We start from the raw sequence: 23,805 nt of genomic DNA, 5'->3' as shown, positions 1-23,805 counted from the left end.
TCCTGTATATATACACTGCACAGTACCACTTCCCCTGTCCTGTATATATACACTGCACAGTACCACTTCTCCTGTCCTGTATATACCGTATACACTGCACAGTACCACTTCTCCTGTCCTGTATATATACACTGCACAGTACCACTTCTCCTGTCCTGTATATATACACTGCACAGTACCACTTCTTTGATGTCTCTTATGGTGTTTTTCCTACTTAAAGGGGTTGTCTGGGACTTGTACGTCGATGTCCTTTCCTTTCGATGGGTCATTAATGTCTGATCGGCGGTGGTGCAGCTGTTCCTAGTGCCGACGGCAGACAGATTACCACAATTAGTCGGCCACTTTTTCCTGCTTCTTGCTCCATTTTCCAGCTCTCTGCCCTTTGTGTATGTTTTTCCGTTCAGAGGCGACTATCTGTGCAGATATAATACTTCTCACAGCTGAGGGTTTGGCACAGTTCTATAAAGTCCAGTCTCTTCGCCTGTTTCTGTTCTCAGGGTTTTCTTCATGTCCTGCAGTGATTTGCATCAAGGATGGTGAATCATAACCCCGAGTGTTATGGTTGTTGGTGAATTCTGTGACTTGTAGTACTATCAGATTGCCGCCATATTTTTGTGCATGGCTGATAAGCCGAGTCCTGACCCTGGGATGTTCTATTGGTTTGTATCCCTGTGTTTAGGGAGCATGTGTACGTTAGTCGGGTCCGCACCCTGCACGCCCGTGTTTGCTGAGCGCCAGGTGAGGGGTGGAGTGTTTGCTCTTGTGGAGGTGAAGAGGATGATGCCGTCAGCTCTTGGCAAACATTCTGCCTCGCTTCGGCACCCAGTGTCCATCGCCGCAGGCCTCTCTCTAGTTGTCCGAACGCCGCTGTTCTCAAGCATCGATTGGGAAATGCCAAAAGTTTCCTTTAATCACATAGTCCATGAGCCGGGCCAGATATCGGTACCACCCGGAGTGACTAATTTTCTTTGGTATTTTTAGGTAGATGCATGTCTGTAGTTTATTTTTTGATATGATAGCCCTTACATATACGTAGCTTATTAACCCCTTCAGCCCTAGGCCTATTTGTACCCAAGTGCCTAAGCCAATCTGACCTGTGCCACTTCATGGGCTAATAACTTTGGAACGCTTTCACCTATCCAAGCCATTCTGAGATTGTTTTCTCGTGACATATTGTACTTCACGTCAGTGCTAAATGGGAGTCAATATATTTTACCTTTCTATATAAAAAAATGCTAAATATTCGGAAATTTTGGAAAAATCGGCAATTTTTTAACTTTGAAATTCTCTGCTTTTTACAAAAATACTGATACCCCCCATAATAGTTATTAATTTACACTCCCCACATGTTTACTTCATATTGGCATCATTTTGAAAATGAAACCTTATTGTTTTACGACGTAATAGGGCTTATAGTTTTATGCGCAATTTTTCACATTTACAGCAAAACCCACTTTTCAAAGGACCAAGTCACTTCTGAAGTCACTTTAAGGGGCTTACATAACAGAAACCACCCATAAATTACCCCATTTTGCAAACTACACCCCTCAAGCTGTTCAAAACTCATTTTTAAAAACTGTTAACCCTTTAGGTGTTCCACAGGAATTTTAGCAGAATGAAGGCGAAATTTCAAAATTTCATTTTTTTTCCAGATATTACATTGTAATCCAATTTTACCTGCAACCTAGCAAGGGTTAACGGCAAACCCAAACTTGGTTACCCTAATTCTGCAGTTTATAGAAACACCCCACATGTACTCGTAAACTAAAGTATGGGCACACAGCACAGCTCAACACGGAAGGAGCGCTATGTGGTTTTTGGGTGGCGGATTCACTGGAAGAAATCTAGGGGGCCATGTCACATTTGAAGGCTGCCTGAGGTACACCCACAGTGGAAACCCCAAAAAGTGACCCTATTTTGGAAACTACACCCCCAAGGAATCTTTTAGGGGGTATAGTGACCACTTTGACCCAACCAGTGTTTCACAGTAGTTGGAAACACTTGGTTGAGAAAATGGAAAAAGTGCATTTTTTACATGAAGGTGTCATTTTAGGCTCATTTTTTTATTTTTAAGAGGTGTACCAGCAAAAAATGCACCCCACTATTTGTTCACCAATCTCTCCCGAACACAACAACACCCGATATGTTGTCGTACACTGCAGTATTGGGGAACGGCAGGCCTCGGAAGGGAAGGAGCGCCAAATGACTTTTGGAGTGCAAATTTTACTGGAAGAAATCTAGGGGGCTATGTCACATTTGAAGACACCCTGAGGTGCCCCAACACACGCACACACACTGACACATACACGTTCTGTGCTGAACAGGACTCTCCGGTCTTCTCTGCAGAGCTCCTATCTCCCTCTGCTTGCATGGAAAAACTTCCTTCCATGGCTAGAAGAAAACCATGCAAGGGACCTTCACCATCTGGATGAAACACTGAAGAACATCACAAACTTTCGCATCAGTGTGTCGCAGGGATCCTTCGAAAAGCTCTTGGATAATGAATCTTGCACACTTACCCTGAAGCTCTTTCAAGTTTATCTTGAGACCCTCAGAAATGAACAACTCTCAGCATTCTGGATGTCATACTTGGACATGGTCGAGACCATGCTGGCCCTGGTTCGAGCTTCAAGAGAAGGCAACTGGATGCTTCACCTAGGAGCAATCCGACAGATGATACCATGGTGTTTTGCCTATGACAAGGTCAACTATGCCCGATACCTAACCTATTACTATGCCACAATGTCTCGGCTGCCCATAGAACACCCAGAGGTCCATGAATACTTCATGCAAGGTGGCTTTTCGGTCCAGATCGGTAGCAAGAATCCTTTTGGACGAATTCCTGTGGACCAGACCATTGAAGAGACAATCAACAAAGACACCCAGACACCAGGGGGCACAAAAGGCTTCAGCCTCAAAGTTGGAGCTGTTTCCAGGTTCTACCTGACATCAGAGTACCGCAGTATGTACTTGAGGCAGCTGAGGGCCCTGGTAGGCCAACAATATACTGACTTCAGCCATTCAGACCTACAGGTGTCTAGGATTAGAAGAGATGAAGCCGATGTCCAATCTTTCGTTCAACTGCTGGAGACAGGTTGGGTGAACCCCTTCAACAAAGAGCATAATGGTGAACTTATCAGTTTGTCAACAGCGACTGTAGCACCACCAGATGTAGCCAAAGACCTTCAAGGGGCATACAGTATAGGAGAGGATGCATATCAAACATTCAAGGATGAGCGTTTGGGTACCGATAAGCCAACTACATTGTTTCATGACAAGATGACGAAGAACAAACTTAAAACGTTCTCTAACATCCAAATGAAGACACGCAGACAAGGTCTTGGCAAGGAGGTAATTTTGAAGGCTGACAGAAACCTATTTGGCCAGATGATACTTGTAGCTGAGAACAGAAAGCTACAAATGAGTGATGTCTTGACTCATCCCCTGGGTCCATTGCCATGGGCACTTGCCAATGGTGATGGGTCTATCCGCAAGACCAACAAGGCTGCCCTCGCAAGGGAGTTGGAGAGGAATGCTCGTCCTGCAGAAGTGATCCCCGAGCCCTCTGCAACCATCATTGATGGGATGAGCCTGGTTCAGAAACTGAAGGGAAACAATGCAACATTTGGCCAGCTAGCAGGCACAGCAATGAGTCGCGCTATCCATGAGGGTGCTAAGAGCAAGCGCATTGATATTGTCTTTGACGTCTACAAGGAGACATCCATCAAAGATACAGAAAGAGTCAACAGATATGAAGGCACAGGGATCCATTTCAAGAACATTCAACATGGGCACAACATCCAGCAGTGGAAAAAGCTTCTAAGTAGTTCCTCCAACAAGGCAAGTCTCATAAAGTTTCTGGTAGAAGAATGGAAGGCGAAACACCACAGGGAGAAGCTTGAGGAGAAGGAGCTGTATGTCACATGTGAGCAGCTCTGCTTTAAGATCACCAAAGAACAGTGGGAAGAGGCTGCTGACCTTAAGTCAAATCAAGAAGAAGCAGACACACGCCTCCTTCTCCATGCTCTTCATGCAGCAGAATCTGGTTACAAGTCGGTCATCATCACTTCGGAGGATACTGATGTCATGGTCCTGTGTCTGGGCATGTGCCACAAAATCCCATCCCACCTGTTCCAGAAATGCGGTACACAGAACCGGACAAGATTCCTGGATATCACCACTCTGAGCCGAACATTGGGAGGCAGCGTATGTGATTCATTGATTGGTATGCATGCATTTACAGGCTGTGACACCGTCAGTGCATTCGCTGGCCGTGGGAAGATGACGACACTCAAGCAGTTGAAGATGAACAAGACATACCAGGATGCCTTTCAGGAAGTTGGTCGTTCATGGGAAGTGTCTACCGAACTTTTTGAGAAGTTACAGGAAATCACCTGCCACATGTACCTGCCAACTACCCAAACAACTGAGGTAAACAGGCTCCGTTATCAGCTGTTCTGTGCCAGACGTGGAGTGGTAGAGTCAAGTCAACTCCCTCCTTGCCAGGACTGCCTTTTCATGCATGCACTGCGTGCAAACTACCAGGCTGCGATCTGGAGGAGAAGTCTGCAGAGCCAGCCATGGGTTGCAAACCCAACAGACTGCGGTTGGATGATAGATAACGACGGAAAGCTTGTTGTCAAGTGGATGCAAGGGGCACCAGCACCAGAAGCTATTATACAGCTACTGTCCTGCAAGTGTGTGCGGTCATGTGAACTTCCTCAGTGTACTTGCCTCAGCAATGGCCTGAAGTGCACAGACATGTGCAGATTACAGACATGCCAGAACAAGGGTACTGAAGACGAGCCAGTAGAACAACAGTCAGATTCAGAGTCCGATGTTGAAGATATTATGGAGTAACATATATATATATATATATATATATATATATATATATATATATATATATATATATATATGCACATGACATGTTCAGTGTGTATTTACATAACTTGGATTAAATTTTGTTACAAATACTACATCTAGTCACTCCGGGTGGTACCGATATCGTCATATTTGGTTCTTGGCTCATGCTAAAATTCCTGTGGAACACCTAAAGGGTTAACAGTTTTTAAAAATGAGTTTTGAACAGCTTGAGGGGTGTAGTTTGCAAAATGGGGTAATTTATGGGTGGTTTCTGTTATGTAAGCCCCTTAAAGTGACTTCAGAAGTGACTTGGTCCTTTGAAAAGTGGGTTTTGCTGTAAATGTGAAAAATTGCGCATAAAACTATAAGCCCTATTACGTCGTAAAACAATAAGGTTTCATTTTCAAAATGATGCCAATATGAAGTAAACATGTGGGGAGTGTAAATTAATAACTATTATGGGGGGTATCAGTATTTTTGTAAAAAGCAGAGAATTTCAAAGTTAAAAAATTGCCGATTTTTCCAAAATTTCCGAATATTTAGCATTTTTTTATATAGAAAGGTAAAATATATTGACTCCCATTTAGCACTGACGTGAAGTACAATATGTCACGAGAAAACAATCTCAGAATGGCTTGGATAGGTGAAAGCGTTCCAAAGTTATTAGCCCATGAAGTGGCACAGGTCAGATTGGCTTAGGCACTTGGGTACAAATAGGCCTAGGGCTGAAGGGGTTAATAAGCTACGTATATGTAAGGGCTATCATATCAAAAAATAAACTACAGACATGCATCTACCTAAAAATACCAAAGAGAATTAGTCACTCCGCTTGGTACCGATATCGTCAAATTTGGTTCTTGGCTCATGGACTAACAGTCTTTATTGCTGCAGATTGTCTCCTGTGTGTGCAGTGGCCAGCACTATGGTCCTAAAGTGTCTCCTGTAGTTTATTTACACTGCAGCTCCTCTCACTTGGCTCTCGTCATTTTGTAATTTCAGGTAATGAGTTAAGAATCTTTTTGGCCGACCTGAAGTCCACGCCGTGTTTCAGCCCCAAAGTGAAACTCTCATTAAAGTAAGTACGAAGCTGACTGCCCACCGCAGAGGGGAGTGCTAGAGCCAACACCAGTGGGATATATATAATATACAATATAGATAGTGTGCCCCTTCATCCCAGGAACGTCCCCCTGTGCTGCCGGAAGCCCCCTTGTGCTACCAGAAGCCCCCCGTGCTGCCTGAAGCCCCCCGTGCCGATATTAGTATTAGATATTATATCTCTGGATTTGCTGATCTTTGTCCTCTTTCCCCCAGGAGTGAGGGTGCGGTGATCATCAGCGTGGTCCCCGGTGACTACAATGGAGATTCCCAGATGGACGTGCTGCTGACTACTGTGCCGGCTACTAAGGCCGGGAGCGACTACCCGCTGACCGTGGTCATCTACTGGGGGAACAACCAAACCCTCAGTATGTTCCCCAGTCATTACTTCTCCCTTCACGGCCCTAATTATGCTGTCTCTGCTGCTGTCTGGGCAGGAGGGATCAGCGTCTCAAACTAAATGTGCCCAGATGGTCAGAACCTACCTGTATATAGAGGTGTTATCAGTCATTGTACAGGACGAGGAGGGGAGCTGTGACATCACCTATTGTGAATGGTGGATCCTGTGTTATCTACTGTATATAGAGATGTTATCAGTCATTGTACAGGAGGAGGAGGTGAGCTGTGACATCACCAATTGTGAATGGTGGATCCTGTGTTATCTACTGTATATAGAGATGTTATCAGTCATTGTACAGGAGGAGGAGGTGAGCTGTGACATCACCTATTGTGAATGGTGGATCCAGCATTATCTACTTTATATAGAGGTGTTAGCAGTCATTATACAGGAGGAGGAGGTGAGCTGTGATATCACCTATTATGAATCCTGTGTTATATTTGGGATATATAGAGGTGTTATCAGTAGTGATGAGTGAGCGTGCTCAGATAAGGTGTTTACTGACTATGCTTGTGTCTTAATTGAGTATTTTTGGCATGTTGTAAAAAAATACTGCTGTCTGCAGGTCTCGTGGCTGTTAGACAGCTGCAACACATACATGGGTTTTCTAACAAACAGACAATTCCTGCGTGTGTTGCGGCTGTCGAACAGCACGAGAAATGCAGCCGCTAGGACTCGAGCATAGTTTTTGAGCACGCCGAAGTTACTCGGTAAGGACACGAGCATGCTTAGATAACGCTTTATCACCAGTTATCAGTCATTGTACAGGAGGAGGAGGTGACCTGTGTTATCATACATTGTAATCCTGTCTCTGATGATTAGGAAACTGCTGAAAACTCTTCCTGACAGGACACAGTATGACTCTAAATCATCCGCAGTGCTGAGTGTGAACATGACCAGACTCCTCATGTATTTTTTGCTCTGCTCCCTCGATCGGCTCTTGGTCTCCTTTCATTCTGACGTCTGTTTTCTCTTTCAGGTTCGGATCGCAAGTTGCAGCTTAACAACACGTACCCTGACGAGCCGCACATCATGGAGTAAGTGCTCCGCCATGTACATCCAAATATCTGCTCGCCTTCCCCATACTGTGATAAATATGGCTGACATTGCATATGCAAACATAAGAGTACCACTTATTGGCAGAATGCCTTTAATCTGGCATCTGATAATCCAGAACAGAAGTGTTATATTTCACAAGATGGGCACATCTGGGATGGCAGGTAACCCTCTCCTAGCTGTGGTAACACCATGTCTAGGTGGGTGCTTAGAGGGGTCATCGCTCTTTTTTTGTTTAGAGGCTTGGTCTTTGAATGGACAAAAAAGCAAACTGAAACGTAACTTGTGGCCTGAACTCCATAATCCAACATAGCTGATAGTCCAGCTCCATAATCCAACATGGCGGATAGTCCAGCTCCATAATCCAACATGGCGGATAGTCCAGCACCTGTCTGGTCCTGTAGAAGCCCGATCTGTTCACCACCATTGAGTGTCTCACCCCTCGTGTGACCCCTCTACGTGCTGACGCCGCATACAGCAGCTCGCTTCATTTCACTTTCTGTTGGTTTTCCTGATATATTTCTCTCTATTTCTTCCTGCAGCTTCAATGGAGACCTGATCCCTGATGTCTTTGGTGTCCCGTCCGGAAGCCAGACCCCTCTAATCATATATGGCGGGTAAGAGCGAGCGTTGTATTAATGCAGTGGGGGCTGGCACTGATAACGGGCTATCCTTCATTACATACAATAGAAACGTCCTATCACCGAGTTTGACTAATGGAAGTATGTATGTTACTGATCCTGTGTTACCGCTTGTATTATACTCCAGAGCTGCACTCACTATTCTGCTGGTGCAGTCACTGTGTACATACATTACATTACTGATCCTGAGTTACATCCTGTATTATACTCCAGAGCTGCACTCACTATTCTGCTGGTGCAGTCACTGTGTACATACATTACTGATCCTGAGTTACATCCTGTATTTTACTCCAGAGCTGCACTCACTATTCTGCTGGTGCAGTCACTGTGTACATACATTACATTACTGATCCTGAGTTACATCCTGTATTATACCCCAGAGCTGCACTCACTATTCTGCTGTTATATATTGGGCCATCCTCTCGGGATCTTTATTTTCCTGTCTCATTATATCACACTTTGCCTCATTTCGTCGTCTGATGACTTTCTCTCCGGTGATAGTTCTCGGTGTTTCTCCGATGTTCTGCGCACCACCTGGCTCTCCGCCTGTGCATGTTATAAGGGGAGGACTGGATGCCGCTTGTCGCCCTTAATGCATTTCAGCCATTCTATTTATGTTCGGCGAGCCTCCGCAGTGAGGCGACGTGTTACACATCGTACATAATGTACACAGCTTACACATGCCACTCGGCTTCCATATTACCCCGGGACCATTATTTTTCTCGGTAACACTTAGGCGAGACACGGCTATTAAGATGTGAGGAGTCAATCGGATGTCTCAAGGATGGAAATCCTCCGCTGAAAACAGCATTTAGCGCAGCCACTACAGCAGTCATCAGGCAGCTGTGTAAGGATCCTGTATGATGGCAACCCTTATATATGGGCTCACCCGGCTGTATAAGGATCCTATATGATGTATGATGGCAGCCCTTATATATGGGGTCACCCAGCTGTGTAAGGATCCTCTATGATGTATGATGGCAGCTCTTATATATGGGGTCACCCAGCTGTGTAAGGATCCTCTATGATGTATGATGGCAGCCCTTATATATGGGGTCACCGGGCTGTGTAAGGACCCTCTATGATGTATGATGGCAGCACTTATATATGTGGTCACCCTTCTATGAAAGGATCCTCTATGATGTATGATGGCAGCCCTTATATATGGGGTCACCCGGCTGTGTTAGGATCTTCTATGATGTATGATGGCAGCCCTTATATGTGGGGTCACCAGTCTGTGTAATGATCCTCTATGATGTATGATGGCAGCCCTTATATATGGGGTCACCCGGCTGTGTTAGGATCTTCTATGATGTATGATGGCAGCCATTATATATGGGGTCACAAGGCTGTGTAAGGATCCTATATGATGTGTGATTGCAGCCCTTATATATGGGGTCACCCGGCTGTGTAAGGATCCTCTATGATGTATGATGGCAGCCCTTATATATGGGGTCACCCGGCTGTGTAAGGATCCTATATGATGCGTGATGGCAGCCCTTATATATGGGGTCACACGGCTGTGTAAGGATCCTCTATGATGTATGATGGCATCCCTTCTATATGGGGTCACCCGGCTGTGTAAGGATCCTCTATGATGTATGATGGCAGGCTTTATATATGGGGTCACCTGGCTGTGTAAGGATCTTCTATGATATATGATGGCAGCCCTTATATATGGGGTCACCGGGCTGTGTAAGGACCCTCTATGATGTATGATGGCAGCACTTATATATGGGGTCACCCTTCTGTGAAAGGATCCTCTATGATGTATGATGGCAGCCCTTATTCATGGGGTCACCCGGCTGTGTTAGGATCTTCTATGATGTATGATGGCAGCCCTTATATATGGGGTCACACGGCTGTGTAAGGATCCTATATGATGTGTGATTGCAGCCCTTATATATGGGGTCACCCGGCTGTGTAAGGATCCTCTATGATGTATGATGGCAGCCCTTATATATGGGGTCACCCGGCTGTGTAAGGATCCTATATGATGCGTGATGGCATCCCTTCTATATGGGGTCACCCGGCTGTGTAAGGATCCTCTATGATGTATGATGGCAGGCTTTATATATGGGGTTACCTGGCTGTGTAAGGATCCTCTATGATGTATGATGGCAGCCCTTATATATGGGGTCACCCAGCTGTGTAAGGATCCTCTATGATGTATGATGGCAGCCCTTATATATGGGGTCACCGGGCTGTGTAAGGACCCTCTATGATGTATGATGGCAGCACTTATATATGTGGTCACCCTTCTGTGAAAGGATCCTCTATGATGTATGATGGCAGCCCTTATATATGGGGTCACCCGGCTGTGTTAGGATCTTCTATGATGTATGATGGCAGCCCTTATATGTGGGGTCACCAGTCTGTGTAATGATCCTCTATGATGTATGATGGCAGGCCTTATATATGGGGTTACCTGGCTGTGTAAGGATCCTCTATGATGTATGATGGCAGCCCTTCTATATGGGGTCACCCGGCTGTGTAAGGACCCTCTATGATGTATGATGGCAGCACTTATATATGGGGGGTCACCCGGCTGTGTAAGGATCCTCTATGATGTACGATGGCAGCCCTTATATATGGGGTCACTTGTCTGTGTAATGATCCTCTATGATGTATGATGGCAGGCCTTATATATGGGGTCACCCATCTGTGTAATGATCCTCTATGATGTATGATGGCAGCCCTTATATATGGGGTCACCCGGCTGTGTAAGGATCCTATATGATGAATGATGGCAGCCCTTATATATGGGGTCACCCAGCTGTGTAAGGATCCTATATGATGTGTGATTGCAGCCCTTATATATGGGGTCACCCAGCTGTGTAAGGATCCTATATGATGTGTAATTGCAGCCCTTATATATGGGGTCACCCGGCTGTGCAAGGATCCTCTATGATGTATGATGGCAGCCCTTATATATGGGGTCACCTGGCTGTGTAAGGATCCTATATAATGTGTGATTGCAGCCCTTATATATGAGGTCGCCCAGCTGTGTAAGGATCCTATATGATGTGTGATTGCAGCCCTTATATATGGGGTCACCCGGCTGTGTAAGGATCCTCTATGATGTATGATGGCAGCCCTTATATATGGGGTCACCTGGCTGTGTAATGATCCTATATGATGTGTGATTGCAGCCCTTATATATGGGGTCACCCAGCTGTGTAAGGATCCTATATGATGTGTGATTGCAGCCCTAATATATGGGGTCACCCAGCTGTGTAAGGATCCTATATGATGTGTGATTGCAGCCCTAATATATGGGGTCACCCGGCTGTGTAAGGATCCTATATGATGTATGATGGCAGCCCTTATATATGGGGTCACCCGGCTGTGTAATGATACTATGTGATGTATGATGGCAGGCCTTATATATAGGTCGCCCGGCTTTCTTAGAAGCTGATATTTCCATGTTTCTGGGATCACTATTCCTTGTCTTGCAGGACTGAGAATCCCAGATATTAAACCCCTACAGATCATGCTGTATGCCATCGCTTTATAACTGGTGGTCCCAGAGTTCGGACCCCCACAGCTAGTCCTTTATCCTTGTGATACGCTATTGCCTTGTGATCAGTGGGGATCGGCTGTCAGACTCGTGTGGATCATGATCTGTTCTTCCAATAATCCTTCACTTTGAGATCACATTTCGTTGCCATGTCTTCATGTTCGGTGTGGAACCCCCACAGATTGTTGTCTTTATATCATATCACTTTATGACTAGTGAGGGTCCTAGATGTCAGACCCTCATATTCGTTGTGGTTCGCTTAGATCGGACCCCCACATATTACACTTTACCCCGTGCTATGTCATGACTGTATGCCAGGGTTGATTTCATCTGCCGTTGCCGATCTGCTTTTCCTTCGCCGGCACGGTTTTATCCTTTTCTGACCATTGCCGTTTTTGATGGCGCTCACTGGTGCAGGAGACAGAACCGGCGCAGAACAGCGCGAGATGCGGAGTATCGTTCAGCAGGGCTCCTTCCCGGAAACGTGACTTATCCTTCACTGACCGAGAAGCTGAGGGTTTGTTACAGTTGTGTCCAGTCTAGACAGACAAATATTCCGGACCCAGGGTGATACATTTCACCTGCACTGATACATTGTTGCAAATGAGGCCTGTGCTGGGTGGGGGAGCCGCTCTGGGGCAGAGCCCCCCATCTGTGCGAGGTGTTACTACAGCAAGCAGAGATCCTGGCAGTGGGAGCCAGTGACAACTGAGCACTTATTTCTCTAGTCACCTTCCACTACAGCCACTTCGGAGGTTGTCTTCCCCGCCCTAATAGGGGACAGGAACACAAAGAGGTTAAATAACCCTCCCCTTCCTGCACCGCCAGTGTTTTCCTGTCCCTTATGGGGCATGAGGAGATTCTGAAGGGGCTGCCGTGGCCGGCGACCGGAGCTCCACTTACCAGATAAGCCGGGCAGTATGAAGGTCGGGCGTTCCCTCCTCAAAAAACGCTGCTCCCGTCTCCTCTCTTCGGAGAGACTCTGGACCTTCCCGCCCCTCCGGCGCTCCCTTCGGGGGTAATGCGGGGCGGTGACGTGCATACCGGGGGCCTCTTGCAGCCCCCCGGTTCCCTCCTCCCTGGCTGCAGCGCTGGAGGTGGCGCGCGTCCCGGGGTCTGTGGCTGGCCGATGGCTGGGTCACTTCTGGGTTAACGCTCGTCACTTTCGGTTCACTCAGGTGCGTTCCAGGTTGGAGCACACGCCGGCCGGCAATGGCGTCCGAGCAGCAGACACGCCATACAGACAGCGTTTTCGGGGGCGTTCCAGGACCCTACCCCAATCGGGCAATAGGGGGGAGGAGCACCATGACGCTGGGCCTTCGATCCTACATAAAAAGATCCGGCCCCTGACGAAGCCAACGCGAAACGCGCGTTGGGGCGACGGTGTGGCTCTGTCCTGGTGCCGTTGAAGTTGGTAAGCATCCGGGGTCTGGTGGGTGTGCTGTAAAATATGTAGAGCCAGTGTACAGGGCTCTAAGGTACACTATATACTGACATATAAGCCCTCCCCCGTGTACTTGCCAATTTATGATTTTGCACTGTGGCATATAAATAGTTGGATACTTGGCACCAGTCCATGAGCTGCACTGTGTTTTGTTTCTATGTGCTATTGCCATTCCTGTCTAGCCGCTTCTATGTGTGGTTTTAAATCACTGTAATGTGTTGTTTTGACATTGCCTGTTAATAATAAATTATTATGACTTTGTAAGTAATTGTTGTGGACATTAACTCCATTTTTTCGTGTTGTATTAGTGAGTAGAGGAGTGTCCCCCCTATTCGGTTCTAGTAAGCATGCCCTCCTGATAGGCTCCCCCACTGAGGTTGTGAGCATGTGGAGGATAAGTATACTATTTTCTTTCATTTTGGGCTGTTTCTATCATAAAGAGATCCGGGTAGCAAGGTAAGCTGTCTGACTGTTACACTACGTGACGGACATGGACGGTGACAGACCCCCTTGCTCTGCATCTGCAGATGCCAGCGTTCCCCCTCCTACCAAAGTAAGTAGCAGGTGTTGGGCCCAGCTATCCCGTATATACATATATGCATATATGTATATATAGCTATATACCCCTAAGTGGCTTAGCAAACCCTTTTTCTCTCTCTTATAGGGAGAAAAGGTTTCTGATCCTAAAAAGTCAAGCCGCAAATGTAAAGTGTGTACGACCAAACTCCCATTAACATACGGGAAAAAGCTCTGCCATTCCTGTACGGATGAAGTCCTATTCGCTGAACAACCCTCGCTGCTGGATAGCATCAGATCCCTCATTAAAGATGAGGTCCATTCTTCTATAGCCACCTTCTCACAAATGTCGGTGCCTCAGCCACCCCCTCCAAAGAAGAGGAAAAAAGCCCCATTAGAATCCGACCCAGACTCGGGAGAAATCCAGTCCTCGGGTTCGGAGGATAATTGGGAAAATGAAGGCTCCACTTCTACCCCCACCCTTAAATCAGAAAACAAAAAATACTATTTTAATTCTGAGGACATGAGTGACCTAATCAGTTTAGTAAGAGGCACCATGGGGGTAGCGGATGAAAAAGTTACACTCACAGTACAGGATGAGATGTTTGAGGGTCTGAAACCCAAAGATCAAAAAGGGTTTCCAGTACATAAGAATTTACGAGATCGAATTCTGCATGAATGGGACCTCCCTGAAAAGAGTCTGACTGTGCCATCAGAGCTAAAAAAACGGTGTCCATTGGACGGGGATAACTCCCTGTGGGAGACCCCAAAAGTGGATGTACAGGTGTCCAGGGCAACTAAGAAAACAGCCCTTCCCTTTGAGGACTCTTCTCAACTCAAGGATCCGATGGATCATAAAATAGAGAGTTTATTAAAAAAGTCCTGGGACACCTCCACAAATTTACTAAAGTCCAATATAGCCTCCACTTGCGTGGCCAGATCTCTATTTGTCTGGTTACGCAAGCTTGAGGATCACTTGACAAAGGGCACCCCAAGAGAGGAGATTTTAGACTCCCTTCCCTTGCTACAGAAAGCAACGGGGTTCCTAGCCGATGCTTCTGCTGAATCGGTCCGAGTAGCCGCGAAAGCTGCCGTCCTCTCTATCTTATCCAGGAGAGCACTTTGGATAAAATCTTGGGGAGGCGATTTTGTCTCCAAGTCCAAATTATGTAGCATACCCTTTCAGGGTCATAATGTATTTTGACCCGTTCTGGATGATATTTTGGATAAGGCGGCAGATAAAAAGAAATCTCTCCCTGAGCAGAAGATTCCTAAAAAAACGCTTTTTTCGTCCCTCCCGTGACCAATCTTCGCAGAGAGGAAAAGGCAAAACGGGAAGGTGGAGCTATCCCAAGGGAGGCAGGGGAAAAAATATCCTGGCCCCTCAGGCCCAGCAGACCTCAGATAAGCAATGACTGTGCTCCGTTCGGGGGTCGACTCTCACGCTTTTTCACCAAGTGGCAGACCATCTCCACAAATCAGTGGGTCATTCGTACCGTTCAAGAGGGACTAAAAATAGAATTCGTGAGACCACCCCCACAATGCTTAAGGATAACCTCCCTTCAAAACCCAGACCTCCAAAACTCCTTGTTACAAGATCTACAAAAACTACTGAAATCAGTAATCCCCCTCATCGGTCAAAATTGGATGATGGCGACTGTGGATCTGAGGGTTGCGTATTACCATGTGCCAATCCACCCAGAGCACAGGAAATTCCTCAGATTCGAAGTCTCCAAGGGTCACCAGATCAAACATTTCCAGTTCAATGTCCTCCCCTTCGGCATCTCATCGGCCCCACGGGTTTTCACGAAAATTATGGCGGAAGCAATAATCTTCATCCGTCAACAAGGAATATGCATCGTCCCATATTTAGACGACTTCCTTATTATGGCTCCATCTGCCCCCCCGTCTGGAAACAGACGTATCAAAGACCCTAGAGATATTACAAACCCTGGGTTGGATCCCAAATCTGGAGAAGTCAGAGATCCATCCCTCCACAAGAAGGAAATTTCTGGGGGTGCTACTGGACTCGGAAGTAAGAAAATCTTTTCTGCCCAAAGATCATCAAATCAACCTTGTCCGCAAAGTAGCCAAATTCAGGGGCCAGCGTGCACCGACACTCAGAGAATCGATGTCTGAACTAGGGTCCCTGACCGCATGTATACAATCAGTTTCCTGGGCCCAGGCTCACACACGAGCTCTCCAGACGTACGTGCTCCTACATTCCAGGAGACAACAGACTCCATTGAATCAAAAGATTCTTCTCCCTGGCCATGTGAAATCAGCTCTAAAATGGTGGCTAGATTACCAAAATCTCCAGAGAGGAGTCAGCTGGGATCACCTTCCCCCTAAAAACACTCCGCTCAGATGCCAGCAAAAGAGGCTGGGGTGCAGTGGTAGAGGGTTTCCATTTTCAGGGACAATGGGCATCGAATATCAGCAGCAGCTCCTCGAATCTAAGAGAACTGAAAGCTGTAGAGGAAGCCCTAAAGGCGTCATCTACGCTGATCAAAAATCATCACGTTCGTATTTACTCGGACAATATGACCACGGTAGCCTATCTACGACACCAGGGGGGAACAAAGTATGAATCTCTAAAGGAAGTAGCTGCAAGAATATTTTTATGGGCAGAGAAAAACCTTCTATCGGTCACAGCGGTACATCAAAGGGGGTTGGACAACACTCAGGCGGATTTCCTCAGCAGGAAAGACGTTCATCCAGGAGAGTGGTCCCTAGTCCAAACAGTGTTTCAATCCCTAACCTCAAAATGGGGTACTCCAGAGGTGGATCTATTCGTCAACAGGCAAAATGCGAAGGTAGAAACATTTTTCTCCCTTCATCACAAAGACAAGGCACAGGGAATAGATGCCTTCTCACAGCAGTGGAAGTTCAACCTTGCATATGCCTTTCCTCCCATTCCCATGCTGGCGAAAACTCTGCAAAACATCAGAGCGGACGGAGTGACCACAATCTTGATTGCCCCATTGTGGCCCGGGAGGAGCTGGTACGGCGCCCTGTTAGATATGGCCCTGGAAGGTCCCTGCCTTCTATCTCAAAAGCTCGATCTCCTACACCAGGGTCCCCTACTACATCCGGACCTAAACAGGTTGAACTTGGCAGCATGGCTACTGAAGCCACAATCTTAAAAGCTAAAGGACTCTCGGATGACGTAATTCAGACCCTTCAAAAAAGCAGAAAAGCGGTAACCAATGCCATCTATACTAAGGTCTGGAAAAAATGTAAGTCCTGGTGCTTCCCAGAAGTTCCAGACCCCTTCAATCCTGATATATCGAAAATCTTACAATTTTTACAGAAGGGCTTGGAAATAGGCCTTACCCCTAGCGCACTCAAAGTGCAAGTATCGGCCCTTAGTAGCTTTTTTGATTTAAGCTTAGCCAATCACCGCTGGATCAAGCGATTTATGACAGCAGCATCCAGAATTCGTCCTACGCTCCGTAGTAAGGTGCCTTCCTGGGACCTCAATACAGTACTTAACGCACTAACCCAGGATCCATTTGATCCCCTGGATGCTATAACCATAAAGAACTTAACTTTGAAAACAGTCTTTCTAGTCGCAATCACTACGGCTAGACGTATTGGTGAGTTACAGGCCCTGTCAATACAGGAACCTTATCTAACTACGGATGGCATTATACTAAAACTAGACCGGTCCTTTTTACCTAAAGTGGTCTCGAATTTCCACAGAGATCAGGACATTCTACTACCTTCATTTTGCCCGAACCCCTCCAACCCTAAAGAACAGACCTTCCACACCTTGGATGTTTGCAGGGTGGTCCTATCTTACTTACAACAGACTGAAGCCTGGCGAATTGATCAAAATTTATTCATCCAGTTCTCGGGACGAAACAAGGGAAAGAAGGCGGCAAAAAACACTATTGCAAACTGGAACTAACAGTCTATTTGTCTGGCATATTCATCACAAGGACTGGATCCACCTGCCTCTCTGAAAGCACACTCTACCCGAGCGATGGCAACATCATGGGCAGAGAGGGGGAATGCCTCATCAGAGCAGATATGCAGAGCCACCACCTGGTCGTCTATCCATACGTTCACCAGACATTACCGGCTAAATTTCAATAGGGATTTAACATTTGGCAGACGTGTCCTGCAGGCCGTGGTCCCTCCCTAGAGAAATTAGCTGTTGGTACTACTCCGAAGTGGCTGTCGTGGAAGGTGACTAGAGAAAATAGAATTGGTTCTTACCGGTAATTCGGTTTCTAGGAACCTTCCACGACAGCACTAATTTCCCTCCCTATCTGATATTCTTATTGGATGATTCCTGCACTTTTGTGGTAATTATACATGCTACTGTGTCCAGGAAAACACTGGCGGTGCAGGAAGGGGAGGGGTATTTAACCTCTTTGTGTTCCTGTCTCCTATTAGGGCGGGGAACACAACTTCCGAAGTGGCTGTCGTGGAAGGTTCCTAGAAACCGAATTACTGGTAAGAACTAATTCTATTTTCTCTTATCTTACAGGAATCTGACAATGACGGGAAACCTGAGTACTACACGTCCCATGTCTGCGCCCCATTCCCACGCCTTCATCGACCTCACCGGAGACTTCACCGCAGGTGAGACGCCGCCAGAACCGGAACCACTAAAGCTACCCCGTATATATTCACACACGCTGTATATAATCACACCCTGTATATAATCATACCCCCTGTATATAGTCATCCCCCTGTATAATCACACCCTGTATATAATCACCCCCTGTATAATCACACCCCTTATTTAATCACCCTCCTCTATCTAGTTACCCCTTATATAATCACACCCCCTGTCTGTAGTCACACCCCCTGTATATAATCACCCCTGATATCTCACCCAATATCTATATAATCCAACCCATTATATATATAATCACACCCCCTATATAATCACTCCCACTTTATATAGTCACCCAGTATATTATCACATCACTGATGATGATTATATAATCACACAAAATATATATAATCACACTCCCTATATATACACATCCACCATATATATTAACACCGAATATATATTCACCCTTGAATATAATCACACCCCTGATATCGCAACCGCTATATATAATTACACCCATGTATATATACTAGATGGTGGCCCGATTCTAACGCATCGGGTATTCTAGAATATGCATGTCCACGTAGTATGTTGGCCAGCCACGTAGTATGTTGGCCAGCCACGTAGTATGTTGCCCAGCCACGTAGTATGTTGCCCAGCCACGTAGTAGTATATTGCACAGCCCACGTAGTACATTGCCCAGCCACGTAGTACATTGCCCAGCCACGTAGTACATTGCCCAGCCACGTAGTACATTGCCCAGCCACGTAGTACATTGCCCAGCCACGTAGTACATTGCCCAGCCACGTAGTACATTGCCCAGCCACGTAGTACATTGCCCAGCCACGTAGTACATTGCCCAGCCACGTAGTATATTGCCCAGCCACGTAGTATATTGCCCAGTGACGTAGTATACAGCACAGAGCCTCGTAGTATACAGACTTAAAATAAAAAGTAAACATATACTCACCTTCCGAAGGCCCGTTGAAGTCCTGGCCCTGTGTGCGGTGCACGCGGCAGCTTCCGTGACGTCATGGCAGGTTCTTCTCTCAGGACCTGTGATAATGTCGCGGTCACATGACCGTGACGTCATGGCAGGTCCTTCTCGCATACCATCCTTGCACCGGAACCTGCCGCTTGCATGGAGCGGTCACCGGAGCGTCGCGAGGAGCAGGAAAGGCGGCGGATGGTGAGTATAGCAGGTTTTTTTTTTAATTATTATTATTTTTAACATGACATATTTTTACTATTGATGCTGTATAGGCACCGTTACCGCTGCCATTAACCCTGTGTGAGCGGTGACTGGAGGGGATTATGGAGCGGGCGCCAGGCACTGACTGCAGGGGATTAGGGGAGGGACTAATCGGACTGTGCCCGTCGCTGATTGCTCGCCGCAACCATGACAGGCAGCTGCCGAGACCAATCAGCAACGCTGGATTTCCGTTACGGAAGTTGAGGACAGAAAGACGGAAGTACCCCTTAGACAATTATATATATAGATATTATATAATATATATATTCGCTATATAATCGCCCCCTATATAATCACATCCAATATCTATATAGTCAAACCCACTATATATAATCACCCCCCCCCCCCCATGTGATCACACCCAATATATATTTAAAGGGAACCTGTCAGCAGGATTGTGCTGAGTAACCTACAGACTGTGCCGCTATACTGATTGCAATGATACCTGGTGATGAAATCCGTCTTGTGGTTGTTGTTTAATCAGTGTCAGAAGTTTTCAGTTAATGATATGCTCGTGCTCCAGGGTGGGACTGTGGGCAGAGTCTGATCCTCCTGCTCTAAGCCAAAGAGACAAGGGAGAGACCAGGGAGCGAACTGCTCATAAGCCGCGCTGAAGTAAAAACAGTCTGTCTCTCTTTGTTTCTATGATGAGGAACATAATGTTTGTGCTTCGTGGCGGCCTGTGGGCAGGCCTCTCTTTGGTCTCTCTTTTTGCCTCTCTTTTTGCAACTCTTTGGTCTCTTTTGTTGCCTCTTTGGTCTCTCGTTTTGCCTCTCTTTGGTGTCTTTTTGCCTCACTTTGGTCTCTCTTTTTGCAACTCTTTTTGATCTCTCTTTTTGCCTTTCTTTTTGGTCTCTTTTTGCCTCTCTTTAGTCTCTTTTTGCCTCTTTGGTGTCTTTTTGCCTCTCTTTGGTCTCTCTTTGGTTTCTTTTTGCCTCTATTTTTGCCTTTCTTTAGTCTCTCTTTTTGCCTCTTTGGTCTTTCTTTTGCCTCTCTTTGGTCTCTTTTTTTGCCTCTCTTTGGCCTCTTTTTTTGCCTCTCTTTGGCCTCTTTTTGTCTCTCTTTCGCCTTCTTCCCCCTCTTTGGTCTCCCTTTTTGCCTCTCTTTGGTCTCCCTTTTTGCCTCTCTTTGGTCTCTTTTTGCCTCTCTTTGGTTTCTTTTTGCCTCTATTTTTGCCTTTCTTTGGTCTCTCTTTTTGCCTCTCTTTGGTCTTTTTTTGCCTCTTTGGTCTCTTTTTTTTGCTTCTCTTTGGTCTCTTTTTTACCTCTCTTTCTTCTCTTTTTTTTTGCCTATCATTGGTTTCTCATTTTGCCTCTCCTTGGTCTCTTTTTGCCCCTGTTTGGTTTCTGTTTGGTCTCTTTTTGCCTCTTTGATCTCTCTTTTTGCCTCTTTGATCTCTCTTTTTGCCTCTCTTTGGTCTCTTTTTTTTGCATATCCTTGGTTTCTCATTTTGCCTCTCTTTGGTCTCATTTTTTTTGCCTCTTTCATCTCTTTTTGCCTCTCTTTGGTATCTTTTTGCCTCTTTGGTCTCTTTTTGCCTCTCTTTGGTCTCTTTTTTTGCCACTCTTTGGTCTCTCTTTTTGCCTCTCTTTGGTCTCTCTTTTTGCCTCTCGTTGGTCTCTCTTTTTCCCTCCCTTTGGTCTCTCTTTTTGCCTCTCTGTGGTCTCTTTTTTTGCCTCTCTGCCCGTGGCTCCGCTGTGGTTCAGTGCGCTCGGCGGTGGATATTTCTGCTCGGTGCGATCCCCGGGTGATGCAGGAACATAATGCCGGTACAAGTTAATTATAGAAATCATGTTCCCATCATTTACATTTCGGGATCCCGCCGTCCCGCTGGCAGCTTCATTATAAACATTAGATTTTACAGCAGCAATCAATGTCCCGTGTGCGCGGCCGATGGAGCAGATCCGGCGTGGTTCTGTTTTGTGCTGCACTGGCATTTTCTGCTGTGTACCTGCTGACGTGCAGAACACTGGGAGACGGCCGCAGCCTTTGTGGTACAAGCTCCCCCTGATCGGTGACTACGTGGCTGGATAGTGCTGACCCACAGCTGTAATAAGCTGCAAGAACAGGACTAATACAGGGGGGTGCTGTGCGTGGCAGACGCAGGTACAGAGGGGTCACTATGTTGTGTGGCAGAAGCCGGTACAGAGGGGACACTATGTTGTGTGGCAGATGACGGTACATAGGAGTTACTATGTTGTGTGGCAGATGCCGGTACAGAGGGGACACTATGTTGTGTGGCAGACGCCGGTACAGAGGAGTCACTATGTTGTGTGGCAGATGCCGGTACAGAGGGGTCACTATGTTGTGTGGCAGACGCCGGTACAGAGGGGTCACTATGTGGTGGCAGAAATCATGGTGTTCCTTCATTGCCTTTCTTCTTCTGTGTCGTCCTCTTATCTTGAAGCCGTTGGGTTTCTTCTCATCGTGGACGGACATCAGGACCCTCGCAGCCGCTCGCCTGTCTCCTTTAAGAGCCGCTGTCAGTGCGGGGTCTCGGGACTCGTTGCCCCTCGGCAGGTTGAATCTGCTGTTCCCTCCAGCTTATTCCCATATATCGCGGCTCGGCGCCTGCAGGAGACATAAGAATAATGAGCTTTAAGTACCCGCTGATCACAAATTGGCTCTTACTATTGCCCATGGCGACAGAAAAAGTAAAATAGTGGGATAATAAGGAATTTCCCACCCGGGTTTTTACAGAACGAGCGACTGCTGCTCCTGAAGGGTTAATTCTGCCTCATTTACAGAAATCAAAACTAAATTTGATCTGAAGCATCAGCGACAATGGAAGAGAATGCGCAAAGTCGGGGGCGACCATAGGGGTCTCGGGGTAACATCCTAATGACGGCACCGAAACCTCCTCCCGCTCTATACAATGTATTCTAGTGATATAATGTCTCCTCTGCATCGCTGCAGGCTGCCGATCAGCAAAGAGTAGCACCTGGAAATCATCAGGAAGCAGGTTATACTTGGGGCGATTACGGCCATGACACAGGCTCAGTGTTTTCTGCTACTACATCGCAACGTAACAAAAGTGATGGGGTCACGTAGCGACCAGTCAAAAGCAGCGGGGTATTTTGTGACTTGATTTTTTTACCCATCTCGTTAGCGTGTTATCGAGAGCGAGGAAGATGATATTCACTTGTGGCTGCACGTATGTAGCTTCTGCCCTGCTTGTTGATGGTTTCCTTGACACTGTTGTGCAGTTTTCTCCATCTTCTAATTATCACCTGCCCCCTGCTTGCGGATTACGGGAGCGATGTTTTCTTGGCAGAGACGCAGCACGTCTCCGCTCAGTACTGCCCTGCGTAGAGCCGCATTCTACTCTTAGTCGGAGCACATTGTACTCGTGTTCAATCATTGATGAGCCGCCTTCCCGGGATCCAGCTTTGGATTCATCATCGCTTTCTTTCTACTTTGCAGGAAGCTTCGAGTACGAGGCGCATCGGATTTGAGATTTAGTTTTGAATTGGGTGCGGGGGATCATAATGATGTCAGGAGCCTACCTTTCCCTACATCTCAGCCCCGGATGCCTCGTGTCTCCCTGTGCATTATCTCAGCCTTATGGTCCATGAATACAATGCTAGAAGCAGTACCCTGACCCCAGAATGGTGCCATTCCTGTGTAACCAATGAGTTACATTATTGTTGCATCCATCACATTCTATCCCATTCTCCAACCACAGCCAAAGCTGCATCAAATTTTCTCAGGAACTCCCAGATCTGACCTAATCACTGCTGGTTCAGTGTCTGCACAGGGCTTTCACTTCTGTCCCGCTTCAGGTGTTAATAGATCTATTTTGAATGCAGCTTTGGCTGTGACTAGAGAATACGGTAGAACGTTTCTATCCTCGGTTTCCGCTTTTCTGGAGTTTCTTAATGATCCACAGCCCCCATGCCGCCACCTCCTCTACCCCCGATATTAAGAAATACGAGATATGGAAGGGCTGCGGACAGACCTAATTCGATTGTCCCCCGGAGAGCGTTCATCATCCACATGTCTCATTAGATTGCGTCTCGCTCTTATACGTTCTGAAGGAAAGATCCCGGAATATATACTATTATCGTGTGCAGCACGGGGGGTTGGTGCCTGGGGTCCAGCTGCGACTTCTTTCGGTTCTACATGGATGCCAATGATTATCAGACGATATCGTTTCTTTGTTGCCCTTTAAACAGATAAGAGGTTGGTAAAACCAGACAGCTGCCCCTTTATAAGGTGAAACCCCCCCTGACTAATAAAGGGCCTGCAGCGTTCACTATAACATCACCTGCGGGGGTCCGGGAGCTTCTCTGTGCTGCAGCTTATCAATATTCCTGTACCGCAGGTTTACCCCATATGTTATCGATGTTCCCGCATCTGCGCTGGTCACCGCCACTGAGTAAGAGGAGGGAGCGTAATGAAATATTTACAGGAACATGCGAAGAATTCTTCATCCAGGATGTTAC

The 23,805-nt window shown here is 46.6% G+C and overlaps 1 protein-coding gene across 2 annotated transcripts in view; it reads left to right on the top strand.

Moving 5' to 3' along the window:
• The window catches only part of ITFG1 (integrin alpha FG-GAP repeat containing 1), a 157,404-nt gene that overhangs the window by 11,930 nt on the left and 121,669 nt on the right, over positions 1 to 23,805 (top strand). For both annotated transcript variants that reach the window (XM_077288753.1, XM_077288754.1), the window contains exons 2-6: positions 5,866 to 5,941; positions 6,178 to 6,329; positions 7,338 to 7,395; positions 7,957 to 8,031; positions 18,034 to 18,128. In XM_077288753.1, the coding sequence (XP_077144868.1) occupies positions 5,866 to 5,941; positions 6,178 to 6,329; positions 7,338 to 7,395; positions 7,957 to 8,031; positions 18,034 to 18,128 (456 nt within the window). The remainder of the gene's footprint in view (positions 1 to 5,865; positions 5,942 to 6,177; positions 6,330 to 7,337; positions 7,396 to 7,956; positions 8,032 to 18,033; positions 18,129 to 23,805) is intronic.

Source organism: Ranitomeya variabilis, chromosome 2 (genome assembly GCF_051348905.1).
Source record: "Ranitomeya variabilis isolate aRanVar5 chromosome 2, aRanVar5.hap1, whole genome shotgun sequence".
In the NCBI taxonomy this organism is placed as follows: Eukaryota; Metazoa; Chordata; class Amphibia; order Anura; family Dendrobatidae; genus Ranitomeya; species Ranitomeya variabilis.
The sequence above is the reverse complement of the archived record's forward strand: the minus strand, read 5'-3'. Positions and strand labels throughout refer to the sequence as shown.